This window comes from Netta rufina (genome assembly GCF_964035555.1).
Source record: "Netta rufina genome assembly, chromosome: 5".
In the NCBI taxonomy this organism is placed as follows: Eukaryota; Metazoa; Chordata; class Aves; order Anseriformes; family Anatidae; genus Netta; species Netta rufina.
In genome coordinates, this window is record NC_140128.1 from 62,072,510 (window position 1) to 62,092,793 (window position 20,284).

General features: G+C 42.2%; 1 protein-coding gene across 1 annotated transcript in view; it reads left to right on the forward strand.

The window, feature by feature from the left end:
* DDHD1 (DDHD domain containing 1) overlaps positions 1–13,872 on the forward strand; it is a gene marked incomplete at its 5' end in the record, with an annotated part of 65,367 nt that extends 51,495 nt beyond the window's left edge. Inside the window, 6 exons of the mRNA XM_084287326.1 lie at positions 117–379; positions 2,663–2,738; positions 7,314–7,463; positions 8,755–9,007; positions 10,297–10,473; positions 12,973–13,872. Of these exons, the coding sequence (XP_084143452.1) occupies positions 117–379; positions 2,663–2,738; positions 7,314–7,463; positions 8,755–9,007; positions 10,297–10,473; positions 12,973–13,154 (1,101 nt within the window). The 3' untranslated portion in view covers positions 13,155–13,872. The remainder of the gene's footprint in view (positions 1–116; positions 380–2,662; positions 2,739–7,313; positions 7,464–8,754; positions 9,008–10,296; positions 10,474–12,972) is intronic.
* Positions 13,873–20,284: the final 6,412 nt, after the last annotated feature.

Sequence of the window (20,284 nt, forward strand, 5' to 3'; positions counted from 1 at the left end):
TCGTGCCTGTTCAGTCTGCATGCTCAAGAAGCTGGTCTCTGTAGTGCATGAGTATGCACAAACAGGAGTGATAAGATGATGTTGTTAAACTTTCTCCCTCTGCTGTCTTAAAACAGCTTGTCAAGGGGCTGCAGCAGGAGCTGAACCGACTCTACACGCTTTTCTGCTCTCGGAATCCAGAATTTGAGGAGAAAGGAGGGAAAGTCTCGATCGTGTCCCACTCGCTGGGCTGTGTCATCACCTATGACATTATGACTGGCTGGAACCCCGTCAGGCTTTACGAGCAGTTGCTGCAGAAGGAAGAGGAGGAGCTTGAAGAGAGCTGGATGAGTTATGAGGAGCAACGTTTACTTGAAGAACTTTACCTAACCAAACAACGGTAATGCATCCCCTTCTGATTATGAAAGGGAAAAAAAACACATCCCTAGATGATGTCCTTTGGGTGTTTCCAGAACCCAACATGGCTGTTATCTTTTGTGGCTGCCGTTCCTCTGGTGATGCTGAATGGCAGTGGTAAGAGCTAAACACAGGACTAAGCAGTCAGAGGTAGCTGGTACTGCTAATAAGAGCTCTGAACCCATATCCTAAGGGCTGTACCAAAACCAAACAAGTAGCTGCTGCTTACTGCCTGCAGGCACTGGGAGCTGCTCCTAGCCAGGAGGGAAAGGAGAAGGTCAGGTCGTTAGCCCTCAAGAGACTTGAGAAACACAGCAAAGTAGCTCGCAGGTGGACAGTGAGCTGAAATACTCAGAACCTGAGTAGTGAAATTTCTGAGTTTCTGGAGAAAATGAGAAGTTTTCTCCAAGGCTCAGCTTGGAAATTGAGCTGCACCAGCTGGATTACAGATGCTGTGATTACTGTGATTGGGCTTATGGGATTACTGCTCTGCTGCGGATCATTTACCAATTTCTGCCTGCTGCCATTTGGAAATGTTAATGCAGTTCTGCACGCAAAGCAGCACTGCCCATTGTGGCAGATTGGATCTTGGGTTTGGTGCCTTACAAGTGTTAGTAGGGATTCTCAGTATTAGGGGATGTTGTAGATCATCATGATGTCTCTGCAGTGTTAAGGTCCCTTCCCCATTCTAACCTCGATTTCAAGGTGCTATGAGGCCCTTGTAAATAGAGAATCTAATAATAGGAGCTTGAACTTCAGTCTTTCAGTGGGAAGGCGAGGATAAATCATGGTCATGGTTCTTTTTGTGCCTTCTAGAAACCTATCTTAGTACTGGTGGCACTTGGGAAGCATTAATACAGCATCAGATCTCTTGCAGTGCTTGAAATCAGTATGTGTGTAATTAGAGATTGGTACAGAACATCTCTTAACAGCTGCAAGGCTGGATAAAGTGCAACCTTTCTGAGAGAAGGGAAGTAAGAGACCAAATAATCTTGCCTAGTGGTAAAGCAAGCTTTCAGGCATATTACTGGCATGTAAGTAGTGAAAAATTACCATTTTCACACTTACACTCCAGCTCCTTAGGCGTTCACTGAAGTGTTTCAGGTTTCATCCATGGTAATTCAAGTACCATTTCACACAGGCACTTCTGCAATAGATAGAGTGGCTCTCCTGTTCATGAACCACCTTAGTGTCATGCAGTCTTAAATGCTACAGGATGCCAGTTTTATATTTGCTTTCTTCTGGGTTCCTAGTGTTGTAAGGTTGTCAAGTATGTAGTGGATTTCTGGAAATACTTATACCTGAGTAGGGTATGTGACAGCATGTATAAATATTCTACACTGTAGAATAACATGAGTTAATTTATTGGAACCCTTCGAAAGGAGTTCACAACAGTCGAGCATTCCACATACCTTCTTTTTTAAGACATGTTCGTTAAAGCATACTAACTTTTTTGAGAGTACCACTTTTCAGAAAGCTTTAGCTCCAGACTTGTTTCTCCCTCATCAGGATGACAGAGGTTAAGCTTAACATTTTTGTTTGTAAAATGCTTTAGGAGAACTTGAAGAGATTGGTTTTTTCCTCCACTGAAGAGGGCATAATGCTCTACCTATATAGGAGGCATTTTGTATTGTAGCTGCTCTTTATTATTATTATTATTATTGAATTTATGGTGACTAGAAGAACAAGTAAATGACCTTTTTTCATGATAGTTGAAAATGTGGGATGCTGTCCTACAGATACTCCACCAAAATATAGAGCTCCATAATGCTTGAGCCATGGGGTTTTCTGTGGCTCTGGTTAAAGGAAGCAAACAAATAAAAACCAGCTGATTTGGGTGCAAAACCACCAAGGAAGCAGGACGTGAGACACCTGCTCTTTAGGAAGGCAGATAGCCAAGTTCTTGGGGTGATGAACAAGGAAACTGTCATGTCTTGATTGATTCCTCCTGTTGTCAGAGAAACGGGATTTCACAAGCATTGATCTTAATCAACTGGACTGCCTCAAAGGAAAAAAAAAAATCAGCAGGCATCATCAGTTTTGTTCCTAGCAAACAAAACTCTTGGATCCTCCAGGAATGCCTGCTTGGATCAGAGAAGTTAATGCTATGTTTTATTTTATTTTATTTTATTTTATTTTATTTTATTTTATTTTATTTTATTTTATTTTATTTTATTTTATTTTATTTTATTTTATTTTATTTTATTTTATTTTATTTTATTTTATTTTATTTTTTGTATCTCAGAAAGATCTCCTTATTTTCTAGGTTGAGAGAGATAGAGGAGAGGTTACAAGGCTTAAAGGCATCCACCATATCGAAAACACCTGTCTTAAAATTTAAGGTATGTATGTCTAGGTGTTTACTAAATGTTCTGCTTGCAGTAAAAGTGCACTTGAGTTATTCTGCCTTTTTTTTTTTCCATGTCCATAGACATAATGTTGGTAGAAGAGTTTGAATGTGTATGGATGTGTGTAAACGTGTTACTATATTCATATTATGTTTTATTACAAATATATATGATTATATGTAAATACATAAGCTACTGTATAGATTGTTACATTACACACACGCACAACTGTGTGGGAAGGTAAAAGCCATTTGGCAAACTACATCAATCACGTATCTTAAAAATTTTCACTTCTATTTTGTCAACTAATCCATTTTCTTTGGGGACTCCTTCTAACATGTCACACCTCTGAGGAAATATGATTGAATTTCCTCCAGCAGTGGATTTTCCTTCCAAATTACTCTGGTCTGACAGTTAGGACAAGTTACTTTCAGTCTCATGAATTGCTTCCTAATAGATTGCTTCCTAATCAGCTCTGTAAATTGCTAGGATTTATGTTACTGGAAAAAGACATTTTCTAGCTCCTTCGTGGTATACGCAACACTTTATATTTGCTCTACTATATCCTAAAATATTAAATGATAAAAATGTGACATGATAGATGGGAAGAAAATAGATCATTGCTCTTAACTTGCCATTTTTCTTTCCTTCTGAGTTCAGAAGCACTTCCAGAAGCCAAGGTCAATCCTGAGCCATGAAAAAGAGGAAACTAACCATAATTCAATTTGTCATAGCCTTCTCATTTTTTATCACGGCTTAAAAACACATGTTGTGCCATTATCTCTGCCATCAAAGAAGCTGGAGCCAGACTGATACTCCTTTAGCTCTGTGCAAAGATGACTCTTCACTCAGCTCTGCTTAAACTGAAGATTTCTTTGAACAGATGCTTTTTAGAGGGAGCAGCAAGGGAGGGGAAAAGAAAGGTGGAAGGAGAGGACTGTATCAAACCAAATTGCTGCTAGGTATTTTTCCAACACTGTGCATCCTTTTTCTTACCCTGATTAAAAGAAAGACGTTTGACTTCTTTATGCTAGTGCTCCTAGTGTAAAGTAGTGTTTTACTCTGGTGACTCCCATTGCTTGAGTACTGCGCTGGAGACAGACCTCAAGGGGAGGTGAGGAGACCTCCAGGGGAAGAAGGAGGCTTTCTGTGAATCCGATGGCAAAAGACCTCTGCCAAGGAAGGTTTTCTACAGGATGACATTGAAAAATTGTTGGTCATGAACAAGCCAGTCCAGCTATCTGAGGATGACTAGCTTGTTGAAAGAGAAGGAACTGCTTTGGAGGTACTGACTAGTAAGCGCCTTGGCTCTTTCATGCCAGGCCGGAGCTCTGGATGGTCATGAGTTACTACTATTCAGTGCAAATGCTTGATCCACAAATTACTGTGGTCTGTGCCATGCAGGCAGCTGGACTCTGTGGTCCCTGGTCTCCTTAGGCTGTATTGCACAACCAAATGGGTACATACAGTTGTAATGAAAAAGATTAGCCAGAAAATGAAAACGTGGGGAATGGTGTGATACATACCTCTTTATGACTCTGTGGTTCATGAAGATAACAGTGTTGTGAGGTGATATTCAATCATAATATAGAAGGGGAGAGCAGGATGTGCCTCAGCTGCTCCCTAGTACTGGGGAACGGAAATTAATTTAAGTCTGGACTTGTTAATGTGCTGGCCCGAAGTGCTTCATGATTCCGTAGCATTTCTAATTCACCTACGGTTACAGAAGCTCTTCCAGGAGAAGCTCCAGCTTGTACTTCACCCTGTGGTTTCTATATAGCTTCATGTAACAGTGATGTCAATATTGACAAAAACAACAAATTTATGTAAGATACTAGTGTTCTACCACATGTACAAGAACTATAAGTGTTTAATAGGATGCTGATGGGCAACCTTACCGGAGAGGAGGAAGACTTTAAACTGAATACAAAAATGTGCCAGAGTAGTTCCACGCACAACTGTCCAGTTAAATTCCCCATGTAATACTGATGGATACTCTCTGTTCTTTGTGTTAAAACTGCAGAACGTTTCTGGGCAAAGGAATGGGTAGAGGCTGCTGGAGAGGTCTGTATTTCCTCTCTGTGGGAGGAAATTTGGGATCCTCCAGGCTAAAAGGCAGAACATAAATGTAAACTGTAATTGCTTTCTGTCTCTTCTGTTTTAACTTCACCACTGAACATGTTCATCTATCCCCCACACTCATTTATGCACAAAGGAGCTGCGCTGTCTTACTTCTGTTGTCTCATTCAGCTATTTTATTTTTCTCTTCATTGTGAAAAAACGTCAGTCTTAAGTTGAATGGATGACTATTTGGCTCAGCTTCTGCTTAACGTAAAAATTAATTAATTATGACTTCTGCTTATGAATCATAACCGGCAGAAAAGTGCTATCCCGAAAGGTCATGTTCTTAAAAATTGCTTCTCTGCTCTTAAACATTTACAGTGAAGTATATGTGAAGTGCCTCACTCCTGCTTCATGGAGAAACATCAAAATTAATAGATGCTTTCTGGGAAGATTTTAGTCCTCTGTTCCCAGCAGGTTTCATCAGATGGTAGTCTTCTCTTCAGCCACTTTGCAGCAGTGCTAAGAGTCTAATGGCTGCAATTTAAAGGACTTTATTTTTGGAAGACTCACTGTCGATTTTTAGCGTGTGCTGCTTTGGTATTGATCCATTGCCACCCCTTAAAGTACCCTCCATTTGGTACTTTTGTCTTTGTAAACATTTCCAGAGGAAATGAAAGAGCTGGAAGATCACGTTGAAAGGCTTGCACATGTAAGAAAATACGTAGGAAAGAACACTGTGGTCCAAGAAAATGTCATCTGTCTATGGGTGCTGTTAATCTTCTGTTTACCAGAAGAAACAATGGAATAAAAGCCATGTACCTTGTAACCATTGCAAATATTTACCTTTTGAGATTCTCACTGAGTCTGTACTTGCCTAAGGTGAATTCATTAAAACATCTTTAAACTATCTCCAAGCAAGCGTTAAGGTGGCGGTCACTTTCTGATTTCTTCCTGAAGCAGAAAGACCATAATTGTGTACTCCCAATGTGGTATACAGGCGTATCAGATGGCCAGGGTTAGAAGTTAGTTACTCAGTTTAAAGGATTACACAGTGAATGTCTGTTCCTATTGTATTTAAAGATGAGAAAGCTTTTTGTCCAAACTGCAAGAATGTAAGGCTCTTTGTAAAGTTTAATTAAAAGAAAGAAGAGCTGCTTTGAACTAGGCCAGAGTAATAACACAGATGACAGCGAGCAGTGCTTTGCAGCATATGACATTGAATAGCTTTACTGAAGACCTAGATTTTTTTTTCTATTGAACTGGGACTTGTGCGTTCTTCTGGATGGAAGAGGTGGAGTACCAGTGCCAAGTAAGAGGAGGAAGAATGTTTTGTTCAGGGCTGGAATCTGATAGATGAAACAGACCATTATTTCCACACCCTCGCTCCATGTGCTGACATACAGTGAAGGCGTGTGGGAATCCAGACATTCTCCACGTGCACTTAGCAGGAATTAAATCATTTCTCTCGCCAGTTCAGCAGCAGTGCATCGATAGTTGCTTGGTTGCAGTGCCTTGCAAATTGGCACTACAATTGGGAAAGTTCCAGTGAAGTTCTGATAATGGTAAAATTAATCTCTCATATAAGAAGATATTCTAAAAGCTAAAGTATCTTTGACTTCTGAAAATACTTTTGACTACAGAGTTTTACATTTGATGTTTCTAGGAGACGATGTCTGAGGATTGGTAATGGGATACGAAGCCATTCACCTCTGGGTCACTGTTGAATCCCGGCCCAGGTTGGTAGTGACCAAAAGTCGTTACCACTGATGCATGTTCAGTGACCTGTGTCAGATGGGTTAGTGATTGCAGTCCGGATTCACTCAGCTTGCTAAAGGCAGTCCTTTTGGAGCAAAGTCACGGTAGCTTTGGACAACAGGAGTAGCCTGCAGGGTAGCTCGGTGTGCTGTACCTTGGTAGTGGTTCCTAACACGTGATGTGGTGGCACTTTTGACAAGCACCATTCTGTTCACTGAACACCAGATATTTTTAAGAGGATGTACCAGCCTGTATATGTGTGTGTGACTACCATGAGAATGCTGTGTGTTGCCTTTAATCCTCAGTTTAGCTTGCATTTCTACTTCCTTGATGGTGTACGTAGCAAAATGTGTCCTGGCATACTTGGTGAGAGTAAGATCGAGGAGCTGTGGTAGACTTTGGAAAGAGAAATCAGACTTCAGTCTTGTGAAACTCATCACATTTCCGAAGTGTCTTCCAAATTCTTCTCACCTTACCCCTTCCAGTGTTGGTAGACTCATTTCAGTTCAATTATCCAACTTGTTTTTCAGTTTTTTGAACTATGCAGCACCACAACATGTAATAATTCTCTTCTGACGGCAAAGGGAAATGGGAAACTTAACCTGTTATGTCACACTATGTTATAGTGCTCTTCCCTGTTTTGAGTTACTAATACTGTACGAGTCTCTTGGTTATGAAACAGAGAAATCAAATCCAGCCATGTTAGAAAGCATTACTTCCCGTATTAACGTAGATGAAATCTCTCCTTAGGTTGAGAATTTCTTCTGTATGGGATCTCCATTAGCAGTGTTTTTGGCATTGCGTGGCATCCGTCCAGGAAACAGCGGTAGTCAAGATCATATTCTGCCCAGAACAATTTGTAACCGCTTACTAAATATTTTTCATCCAACAGATCCAGTGGTGAGTTGTAATTGCAGTTGCAAGCTTTTGCCTTGAGTGTTTTTAAGCATCAGCTGTGTGATAATATGTGATCTTCAAAGCATGTGAATCAACGCAAGTGTGTTACAGCACAGGACTATGTTTTAATGATTATTGTATAACTGTTGAATATTTTCTACAAATAATTGCCTTAAATATCATATACTTTGCTTCTCTTTTCATATTAGTAACGGTAAGATGTGAGAATACTCAACTTCTTTTGCAAAGACATGAAATTTCTCACTGTAGTTCCAACTTTTATATAACTTACTGATTTCTGTTAAACATCACGTGTCCAAAGAGACTACTGCTGTTAAAAGAAACACACACAAGCAGTTCACAAGATACTGCAGAAAATCAAAGACGTTATTCAAGGACCCCTTGGGAAAACAAACAGATTGTTAGAGGGTGGGATAGGACTTGGGAAGGAAGTGTTGGTATAGCTTTGCCCTGTCCTTAAGCTCTTCCATAGGCAGACAGTATTCACTGCTATCAAAGGCAGGATGTTGGGCTTCTGATCTGTATTGCCTCAGCAACTTCTTTGATGGGTCTGATTTGGGAGTTTCATGCTTACTGTAGAATAGTAATTTGGGGGTGCTTTTGGTTTTAAACTCTACCTGAAGCTGGGTATCTTTTGACTCCAAACATGCTGGTTCTTGCTCATCTGATCATCTTCAGCTCTAGCAACTCCAAAAACAGAATTTTCCTGGGACACCTAGGATGATTGGTCAGGCTACAGTCAGCAAATTGTAACTTTACTTAATTCTGGGATAAATAAATGCAGAACCCTTTTCTATAGCTAAGTAAACACGAAAAATAAACAAAGAATCAATAGAAAGTGACTCTTTAATAGACATACAAATGCCCTTCCAGTTCACGGTTTGTGCAGGGATCAGTGAAGATTTATCAAACAAAATGTTCACATAGTTGGTTTTCCACTCTGTTTCACTGTGCAGAATCAGTTTAACTTGTGTGAAGTGTAGTCTTTCCAAGCATAATGATAAACATCTGTTAATAGCAGTTTTTGTGTCAGTAAGAGGAATGGGTAGCAAAGCTGTTGCAGAAAAATATGCAAATGTGTGTGTATAAGCAACTGGGCAGCTAATGTATCTCCCAGGCGGTGAAAATAATTGAACCAGAGTATAATGCCATTACTTTGTCATTTTCTAGGCTTTACTTGTTACAGATATTTTGGATTTGAGGTTGGAGAAGACTCTGTATGGGAACTTTTCTTAAGTATTTTCTCTCAGTATTTTCTGAATTATTCTTGCAGGCCTATAGGTTAGAACCTTTAATTCTGAAACACTACAGCAACATTTCACCTGTCCAGATCCACTGGTACAACACTGCAAACCCTCTACCTTATGAGCATATGAAGCCAAGTTTTCTCAACCCAACAAAAGAACCTACCTCAGTAACTGACGGCGAAAGTGCTTCAACTGTACCAAGCCCAACTACTTCACCAGTCATGGTTCGACGCCACTACGGGGAGTCTATAACAAACATAGGCAAAGCCAGTATATTGGGTAATTGCTTTTTATGTCCTTTTTTTATATAGCATCTTCTTGTATAGCTTCACTGCTCTGTGGTGTGATGTTTAAGGTGCAACTGTCAGCAAGCTATTGCTGGCTATTTTTAGTGTTTGTTCTGTGTAGGTGTATTGCTTGTTTTAATCCAAACTAACATTTACTTTGAAGTAAAGATAGTTTACATAATACACTGGAGTCAAGTCTTGAAGGGAGAGGATGTGGGTCAGGGAGTTTATGCTATTGCCGCCTTATTGTTGTCTGGCTTATTGAGGTAATATCCTGGGGGTTTAATAGTTTCCACTGTACTTCATGGAAAAATGTTTTAAAGCTTGTTTTGTGACTACATGTTCTGCCATTGACAAATAGGAGAAAAATCACTCCATATAAAGTATTACAGTTCTATTTAATTCATCATTTTACTGAGGGAAATTCAGGCTGCTTAGTTAGGAAGTCTGTCCCCTTCTGGCTTTCTGACTCAAAATAAGCTCTGATTTAGTTCAGATTAAATTCACTTTCACTGGAGCTTATATTTGAGCATGCACTTGCAGTTTTTGTTGACTCAAGGACTTCCTTTAGCTCTCTATGTGATATTTGGAAGAAGGTTAATGTGACCTAGCACAAGGAATCTTTCCAATCTAATAAATAGAGTGTATAAGAGCAGTTTAGTCCTCAAGTAAAAATACACAGTGTTCCAAAGCAGTGTTCTCTCACAGTACACTGCTTTTTGCTGTTTTACCATAATAACTTTAATGTCTTGTCCATAAGGTGGCAGCAAAGTCAGGAGAAAACAACACAGATTTGTTCTTAACTTTTGTACCCTTCTTCCTGAGCAACCAAAATAGTAAGGGTGATATGGCATTTCTAAATCTCCGTAAGGCTTATGTCAACATAAGAACCCTTAACGAAAGGAGTGTCTTAAATGTCCCGATGGGATCCTTATGTTCAGAAAGTACTACCGCTGTTATAAAACATTTTTGTCTTAGTCCTCAACTTTTTATGAAAGAGGAATTACAACACATCCTTTGAAAGTTCAAAAGTGTTATTTTGTATTTTTGTTCCCTTAACTACAGTTTCCAAATTATAGCTTTTGCTTCTACACTAGATTAGTCTCATGGTAAGCAGCGTACGCTTAAGTCAGATAAGCCGTTCCCACCCTAGAAAAGCATGAATAGTGTTTTCCATCATTCAGCTCTAATTGATGGGTGCTACAGTGACTTTAATTTGCAGTTTGATTTAGCTGCTCTTGTGCTTGTGTTTGTGTTTTTTTCTCTCCGTACTGAATGCAGGAGCTGCGAGCATTGGGAAGGGCCTCGGAGGGATGCTTTTTTCAAGATTTGGTCGTTCTAGTACAACACAGCCGCCTGAGGCCGGGAAAGATGGAGGAGAGGGGGACGACAAGAGGGCCACTACTGTTGGAACGCCGCCTTTCTCACAAAGCAGCTCAGGCTTTCTCGAACCCACATGTTAGTGACTAGTCCCCCTTACATCCCCTGTGGGAACAAGGCCTTCAGTGGGCCGCGCGTGTGTGTTGGGGGGGTGGGGTTGGAAATACCATAACGTATGCCTCTGTTTAGTTTTGTTGGTTTGCTCTAAAATGATAAAAAATTGAGTCTGTTCTTTTTGAATCTCAGACAGTGAAGACAGTGATGTGCCTTTGTTGCGAAGAAGTTTAATGATTTCTTGGCTGTATGAGGCAAAGTGTCACCAGCAGGTCAGGAGGGGCGATCCTTGCCCCATCCTCAGCACTGGGGAGGCCACACCTGGAGTGCTGAGTCCAGTTCTGGGCCCCTCAGTACCAGAGAGACCCGGGCATGATGGGGAGAGCCCAACATAGGGCCCCCAAGGTGCTGAGGGGCCTGGAGCACCTCCCTGTGAGGAGAGGCTGAGGCACAGGCTGCCCAGAGCTTGGGGGGCTCCTTGGGGACATCTCCAGCAGCCGCCTGGCCATGGGGCTGAGCACCCTGCTCGGGGGGGCCCTGCTGGGCTGGGGTTGCACCAGATGAACCCTGTCAGCCTCAGCCGTGCTGTGATTCTGTGAAGGCTGTCCAAGGACTGACTTTGTTCTCCCCGTTATCTTTTTTTCCTCTTGAAAGAGGTTTATGTACTTGTGTCTGTTGTGTATACACACACATATATGTGTGTATGAGTTCCAGCTGATGAGATCTGTACGTCAGTAGTTTCTAGACTGTCACTGGGGAAAGCAAAACAATTCCTGCAGAGAATCCCACTTTCCGTGTACCATGAAATGGATTTTATTTAAACTTGCCCGTATATTTGCAATTCTGAAGCAATCCATATTCAAAGGCATTTATGACTGGAAACAGAGGCTGTCCTTGTCCTAGCCTGAACCACCCGGAACATAGCGAGCAATTTTAGCAGATGCATTTTTTAAAAAAAAAAATATAGGTACTTCCTTTACAGACACTCATCCTTGAGAAGTTTAAAAATAAAATCATTACAAGGCGGGGCTTTTTGCAATCTAAGCAGTCACAAGCATTAGCACTGTTGTATCTTGTGATAGCGTTCACATGATACACTGCAGCCTGTTGATCGCTGCTACTTTCAACAGATAACCTTCCTGAGTCAGTATCGAGGACAGAGGCTTTGTTTTAAGGAAACTAACTAACTTAAGGAAATCAGACCAACGTGACAGCGAGTGTTGTGGAGCTGCTGATGAGGTCCTTTTGGTGGGTTGCGCTTCAGGGCCTTCTGCACGGTCCCTGCATCCCTCTCTGCTGCAGCCCCATCCCTGCTCCATAGAAGGAGAACATGGAGCAGAGGCCAGCGAGGCTGCAAGCAGAATGATGCAATCCACGGCCGAAGTGTTCATTTCTGAGGGAACAGCCGCGCGGTTTGCAGTGGGTTTTGGCTTCCTCCCAAGCTTCTGTAACGGAGACGGAGTTGGTCGGGGCGTTTTTTTTTCTGCAGAGAGACTGATTTTGAACACACGCATCTTAGTGGAAATGACTGTGGTTGTCTCCTGGTATGCAAAGGCTCCGACTCCCTCTCCTTGCTGCGTTTTGGAAGGCAGTGAAATGCTGCTGTAAAAATATGAAGGCCTGTCATTCCCTGATGCTGCTGTGCCATGACTGCGGAGGCAGCGCTTGTGTGATGCTCCATTTATGCGGTCTTGGAGCCAAGAATTAAAATTCCTTGAAATTGGCTTTGATAAATAGCTACATTTTTTACTCAATATGGGGTTTTGGCTTTTGTAGCTAAGCAGGCTTTTAGTTTTGTCCTTTTCATTCTATTGCTCCTTGTAGAGATTTTCTAACCACTAAAGTGCCTTCACAATAGGTTAGCCATTGGCCCAGTTAAACACGCAGTGAAAATTACTTTGAATGTGTTATTAATCAAAGCAGCCATTGAAATGAAAGGATAACTGCTGAAATGTATTTGGAATAATCTGGAAATTAAAAGGGCTAGTGCAATGTAGGAACTGCTCGTTTTCAGAAAGGGCATGGAGTATTGCGTGTAGTCTCCCTGTATAGCTGCTAGAGATGCAGAAAATTTGTTTATTGCTGAAAGTTCTGAGCCATACCCATTCTGACAGTTTCCCAAGGGGGTCCCAACATTTCCTGGATACTTCGGTGTAGTTATGTGCGTAAATAACTGGATTTCCATCATTACTGTGTGGAAAACAGCGACTTAAAAAACGCCAGGTTTTTCCAAGCTTTAGTTTTAGTTTCTGTTCTTTGTTTTTGTTTTTTTTTTTTTTGTTTTTCCTGAACTAAGCATCACTCATAGGTCAGGTTTTTGCTACATGCGTGTATGTTAAAATGTATGCATGTGTTTTTAAAAATTGCAGTTGATTTATATGAGTGTACTGTTAAATGTGAACATGGGGTTGCGTTCATTTTATATACAGCAAGCAGAACTTAAGTTTGAGAGAAAAATATGCAAGGATTTCTTCCAACTACATACAGTTCTAATGACATTTCTGTTTCTCGTTCAATTTCTAGTGGAACTGGAGCACAGGATTGATTTCGAGCTCAGGGAAGGTCTTGTGGAGAGCAGATACTGGTCTGCAGTCACATCACACACTGCCTATTGGTCATCTCTGGATATTGCTCTCTTCCTTCTAACCTTCATGTACAAGCACGACCAAGACGATACCGACAAATCCAATTTAGATGCTATTTGAATTTTTGACTGGGGATGGGGAGGGATGGGAAAGGAAATTTTAAAACGAATGGCACAAAACTGATGTCTTACTGTTAAACTGCAGTATATATGGCATGGAGGTTTCAGGTTTAAGTGCATGTTTGGATTTTTTCCTGTTTCTAAAGAGCAAAAATGATTTGTATTTAAAAGCACTTTATAGTTTTAAACATTTTGCAGTGCTTAATTAGACCTGAAATTATTCCAAATTCTTGTTAACTTTGACTGTATAAAGAGCCGATACAATGTGTAGCATCACGTAAGCACAGTTGTGCAGTGTGCTTGGGTGACATACTTGTTAATGACCATAATTGCTGTTTAGTTCATTAAGGTATAAAAGATTAGTTGATTAAAAAACTAAATTAATTTCCATTAACAAAATATATGTTCCTTACAAACCTAAAACTGCCATGTTCTGATGTTTTATGTATCAGTAAATAACAAGCGGTGGTGTCATTTTTCTAGGACTTTATTCAGCTCCACATCCTGTTGTCCACGTTACCATTGAAAGACCATTCTGACTGCTGGCTTCCGAGGGCATATTATACGTGACACATTTAGAAACTAATGCTGAAAAAGCATGAAGCAAATATTTGAAATACTGTAATTATAATTTATTATCTCTAACTGTTTCATTTTATTCCAGTGTATAAAACATTACTTTTTTACTGGTTTCTTTTGACATAATTTAAGAACCACATTTATTTTCTACAGTGTTAAGACTTTTTCTCAGAAATACATATCTTTGTACTACTATTCAAATGAATATATGGACACTGTGGCACACTTTAAGTATTTTTTCATTAAAATAAATATTTGTGGTTTCACACAAATGACATTAGTCACCTTCTTCTCAAAGGTAAGTAACTGCTTTGCTAGGCCTGTGCTTTTTAGGCTCCAAGCATTTTTTTTCCAGAATATGAAGGTTTTGACCTCACATGAGCCTTGGTGTGCAGAGGATCCAGCTGTCTTTTGCCTGCCGTTATTAAATGTATATATGTGTGTGTTTGTATAAAGTTGTATGCATATGTGTGTATATGTGTATGTACAAGGAACCTATCGAGAGGAAAGAGAGCAGCATAAAATAAACTTGGTGAGGCCTGAGAACACCAGAACTTAGATTAGATTTGTATCTGAAACTAATTCAGGAGTTGTGAAGAGAGAAGTGTCGTGATGAAAGGCAATAATCTCCAAATGAAATACTAAAAGGTCGTTGCTGAGATTTTAAAAACATGCGAGGCTCTGGAGAAGAAGTGTCAGATATATGGCCTCAGAGCTGCCTCTGGCGGGGGTATTTATGATCTGTGTGGCACATTGAGAGGCTGCAGAATCTAAACTAATGTTTAAAAAAAAAAATGAGGCCGTGGTGTTGGTGAATAGCTGTGTTTTCAATGTAAACAGATGTGCGAACATCAGCCCAAAACAGCAGACAGCCTCAGCCAGCGGTTAAGAGATGTGGAAACCACCCAGGCTTCCCTTTCTGAAATCCAGGAGGGAGAGGGCGGCTGTTCTCCAAAATAATACTGCTCAGGCTGTTTGTTGCCCCAGGCCATGGTGCAGCGGGGAAGGAATTAGGCCTGTGTGTTGGGGGGTATGGATTTAGGAAAATTATGAAGAGATAAAAACTAAAAGGGGAGGGGAAGGTGACAGAAACAGCACTACCATAAAGGCAGTGAAATAAAACTGAAGAATGGTGGGTGGGTGCTGTAAAGCACAAAGCATCAGTGTGGAACTCTGGAAAGAAACCCTTTTGGCCTCGGTGAATTGTAACTCTAGTGTCTGGCACGTTTACCTCAGTGGATGAACAATCATTAAAAATTAAAACCAACCCTTTAAGAGAAGGAAGATTGACACCTCTGCTCCAGAAAGCAGGCTTTTGTTTACATTACTGGTTTTCCAGATAAGTTGTTTAATTGACTCTTCCTAAATAGGAGAACTCAGACATAAAAGGAGAATCTCCTTTTATATTTAGAGCGTGCAAAACATTTCCAAATGTGTACAGTCTGTGCTTCAGTACTTTGAGTTGGATAATGTCACTGCTGTGCTATCCCCTTATAGCACTGCATCGATGTTAGATCTCTTTTTCAGTGCTGTAAACAAAAGGGGCTTAATTCCTGTAATTCTTGTGGTCTGTGCGAACTCTGCCGTTGTCCAGAACGTGTTTCAGATTTATGGGATAGCAGTTTCCCCCGCATCAGGACGTGCTGGTGCTTGCTCGCTGCTCTCCCTATAAGGGGCGAGATCCCTGCCTGCCTGCTGTGCACCTCTGGGCAGAGCAGGGAGAAGTCCCCCAAAGTCCCCCACGAGAAGGCAGAGGAAGGACCAGGACCCATTCATCACGTTGCATTTTTTTCTGATTTAGTGGATTGTGATTCTGTTCCAACTCGTGACTTCATGAAGCATCTACTAATCGCTGAGCTTAATTACAAAGAGAAAGCATACCTAAAGAATAAATGGGAATCTATTCTAAAGTGCATGCAGACGCATTAAGCGTGCTGTAGGCAGGCTTTCATCTTTTTAATTCTCAAGAAAACATCTCTTATCCTCCTGCTAAGATGAAACACCGTATGGTAATTGAATTTTGAAGTTGTTAGAAAAAGGGTTGCCCCGTTCCTCTGCTGCGGTGCAACACAGATGCAAGTAGAGTCACGTCTCTGCACGCTAGAGTCTAAATTTCATGCTTAAAGCTTTCTGGTCAGATGGTCCGCAGCATAATATAGAGCTGGAATGTCCTGGCTTCCAATTACTGGCTTGTTTTCATTTGCAAGAACGATGTTTAGCTTTACAAGCTGTGTTGACTGGTGCTTTTTCTCGAGAAACGAAGATAAGGGAAACGCACTGCGTTGTCGTCCGTCTTCTGACAGATACTGAGCTGTTTTCTGAAAAGTGGCCTTGAGTTCTTTGTCCAAATTTGACACTTGGAGGGGATTTTTTCCTACGAGGTCATTCCTGCAGATGGTCAGCGCTTTTTTTAGTACTCGACTCCATCCCTTTCCTCCCAGCTCTCGTGGCTGTGCCCTAACTTCATATCCCCTGTATGCGCTCCCCTTCTCTTTGCTTGGCAGTGTTTTTGGTGCTGGGGGCCCTTTGTTTTATTCTCCCATTTTATTTGGCCACCTTCAGCACTAGGCTGAACTGACAGATTTTTATATTTATATCACACCTGGCTGCTGCCTCTTCCTCTTTTATGACTTTTGTTCATCCTGGTGCTCCTTTCCCATGCCACTTCTCAGCAGAGCTGAACATGCCCGTAGCTACATGGGTGAGAAATATTCATCAATATTTTTTTTAGTTCATTAATCCCTGCCAACTCTTTGCAGTTAAATAGTTAGTGTGTATTACTGCATCCTCTGCCTAGGGAATTTATTTCAACTTTCATTCCGTTTCCCATTTTTCTGTTGGTAACTTGGAGCTGAGGTTTCTCCACATTTTTCTGCTCGAGCCGGGCTGGAACCGAGCAGCAGTGGGGTCGGACAGAGCCATGCCCCTGCTCCTCACCATGCACCTGTGTGATAGTTATTTTCTGGTTTATGGGATGGACTTCAGCCTGCCATTCTTCTTATACTCCGCATTTGGTCTGCATTTAATAATTATTTTCCACAAAAGCAAACTTTCTCCTGGTGTATTTTTTCCCTCCCCCTTCCACAGTTTTTTGTTTTGTTGTGTTTGCTGTTGTTGCTGTTATTATTATTTTTTTTTAACATATTTATTTATTTATTTATTTATTAGTGCTTCGATTTCAGGCCCTGGACTTGAAGCTTGCTTCGAGACAGTGCTTCTCTCAGCATGGCCTGTGCATCCTCAGGACCTAAAAGTGCCATGGACACTTTGCAACATGCTTGAAATCCCAGGGGCAGGTATTGCTGACTATTGGGAGACTTCTCCAAAAGCTGAGCACCGGCAGAGCCCAGATGGATGCGTTGAGCTTTCAGGATGGGCGTGTGCCCTCCCTCACTGTCACTGCCATCAGTCAGCTTCGTTTGGGGCCTGACAGCATTTGTCCTCAGAGCACTGCCAGTAAGCAGCAGATCTGGGCTGGCCTCTCGAAAAATGGGTTCCCCAGTCTCAGTGGGATTCCCCTTTCTCCCGTGGGGCCCCCGTTTTGCTGTATAGATGTCACAGTTTCGTGACATTACAGAACCACTTAGGAAAGCATGCGAGGCTTCTGATGCTGACAGTGTGCTGACACAGCCTCCTCTTCCCAGGAATAAGAGGAGACGGCTAATATATGGGCAGAAATGCCTGGCTGTCAAGCTTTCGGGTCATCCTGGAGGCCAGTGCTCTCTGGGCCCTTTAGCAAGCAGTTTCCAACGCCAGCTGTTTCCACTGCACTGCCCTATCTGCCGGGCTGCAGCTGCAGTCCTTTCTTTCCAAGAAGTCCTCTGGGTCCCCAGCAAACCCCAGGAGTCCCGGGAAGCATCTTGTGGGTTTGAAACCTTCAGTGATTTAACCCAGAGAGCTCTTCTTTGATGGTTCTGTGGGCATCTGCCGCAGATCTGCTCCTTAAATATGTCCTTATATATTAAGGACATATATATAAGGACATATAAGACATATAAGGATAGTAAATATATCCTTATATATGTTATAAACCTGTTTCCTAAATAAATGCCATTTCTTTCAGCGACTCTGCCCATCCCCAGTGCCAAATCGACCCTAAGTGTGAACGTGGGAGAGGGGATGCTCCAAAGACCCCACAAGCTCCGAAGCCCCCACGTCTGATCTGTTCCTGCCGGTTTTAGGGCTCTTTCAGTTTCTCTCTGGAAGCCAGTTCCTCATCTCAGAGTAGCCCCATGCTTTCACTTTTGGAGTTTTGATGTTTCGCTATGCCCCTCGATAAAAAGGTCTTTGACTTCCAGCTTAAAACAGGCTCTTTGAGTGTGTTTCTGCACCAGCAAATCTCAATTTGGGGGGCTTAACTGCTTTCTGCAGTTTATAAGTGTGTTGGGTCTGTCTGAGCTGGAGTCACCTTTTCCCTGCAGCAGCCCACACAGTGCTGTACTCTGCACTCGTAGCTGGAACAGCACTGATATCACTCCAGTGTTGTGTCTATTGCTGCATAGTGCTGGCACAGCATCAGGACTCCTTCCAAGCCCCCAAGAGCCAGCAGACTGGGGGTGGGCAAGTGATGGGGAGGGGACATTGCTGGGGCAGCTGACCTAAACCAACCAAAGGGATATTCCATAACACCTGATGTCACACTCAGCAATAAAAGGGGGGGCTCTCGTGGGGGAGGGGGCTGTTCCTCCTGAACAACCACTACGCGTTTGGGGCCCTGCTTCCCAGGACGTGGCCGAACACCGCTCGCTGATGGGAAGTAGAGAATAATTTTTCCTCTCTCTGTGCTTCCGCGCGGACTGATTGCTTCTTTTGTCTCTGTTTTTTTCTCCCATTCCCTTTCCCTTTAATTAAACCTTTCTTATCTCAAACCTCGAGTTCTCTGTGTTGTATTTTCTCCCCCTTCCTCTTTGAGGAGAGGGGGAGTGAGAGAGCGGTTGTGGTGGAGCTCGGCTGCCCACCTGAGTAAAACCACCACAGTCCTTTTTGGCGCCCAACGTGGGGCTCGAGGGTTGAGATAACAATAGCATTGATTGAAGTATTTACAACTAACATATTGGTAGTCATAATGCTCGGTTTTCTGGTAATACTTTTCTGTGTGGATATGTTGTATATAGCCCACTCTCTGTTTTCTTTTTTCCTTTACATCCGATCGGAGAAAGTGTTGAAGTCTGTGCTTGTTTTTTTTATCATGTTGTGCTGTAACATACTGGCCTTCAGTTTTGTTTGGTATTCAGACCCGGCATTGTTATCCTCCTGGTCTCCTGGAGATTATCTTATTGAAAATATTAGGAATTACAGTGCCTTCTACTTTTCTCCCTGTGGGCTAATTACAGCAGCCTTTCAGTATCTTGGATACCCCTGGTCAGATATTATCCTCCTATCACTAGGTCTAGTGTTTGTCATCTTCCCCAAAGTAAAGCAATTTATTAAGAATATTATTCAAGGACCTGTCCCCAGACAAAGTTGTGGGTGGCAAGGTGTGTGGGGGGATTTGGGCAGGTACCTATCACGGTTTTCTCCCCCAATGGTTCTAAATTTCACCCCTGAACAAGTACAAAACCCAAGAAAACTGGTGGAATGTTTGAAAGACGTATGCCCTGACCCTGGGAATACTAGAGAACTTCACCAGCTGGCTGCACTCTGCTGGGGTCTGGCTTACGCCTATCAGATGTCAATTAACATTGCCCAGCACCCTCAAGGGAATAGGGAGGTTCCTGAATTTGATAATGAGACAGCACACACTGTGACCACCCTAGAGGACCGACCATCTATGGTATCAGTCGCCCCTGTAGTAAAGACGAAACAGTGGAAACGGAGATCAGGTCGTTTAGTAAGGGAAGAAGCTCCTTCTACGGATGAGGGAGAAGAGGAAAAGGCAAGTGGCTCTAAAGCAGCGTTATCACGGCAACATCGCGAAGAAGAGACTGAAATCATAGATGAATCAGAAACTACTCGGTCTCTATCTCTGAGTGAGCTGCGAGAAATACGGAAAGACTTCAGTCGCCATCCAGGTGAGCACATCCTCACTTGGCTGCTTCGATGCTGGGATAGTGGGGCCAATACCCAACAGCTAGAAGGCAACGAAGCCAAGCAGCTGGGATCCCTTTCTAGAGAAAGACTCATTGATAGAGTAATTGGAAGAGAGGCACAAGTTATCAGCCTCTGGAGGCGAATCCTAACAGCAGTGAAAGAAAGGTATCCCCACAAAGAGGATATTGTCTACCAAGTAAACAAATGGACCACTATGGATAAGGGCATCCAGCAGCTGCGGGAATTAGCTGTGCTGGAGATGCTTTATAGTGATTTAAACAACGCCCAGACACCTAAAGACCCCGATGAAGTGCAATGCACAACGTCCATGTGGCGGAAGTTTGTACGAGCTGCACCCCCAACACATGCCAGCACACTGGCAGTCATGGGTTGGGACGAGGGGATGGGGCCAACTGTGGATACCGTGTCCAACCAGCTTCATAAATATGAAGAAAATCTCTCTCCCCCAGTACGGGGCTGCATTTCAGCTGTGGAGAAACTGTCCCAACGGTTAGATGAACA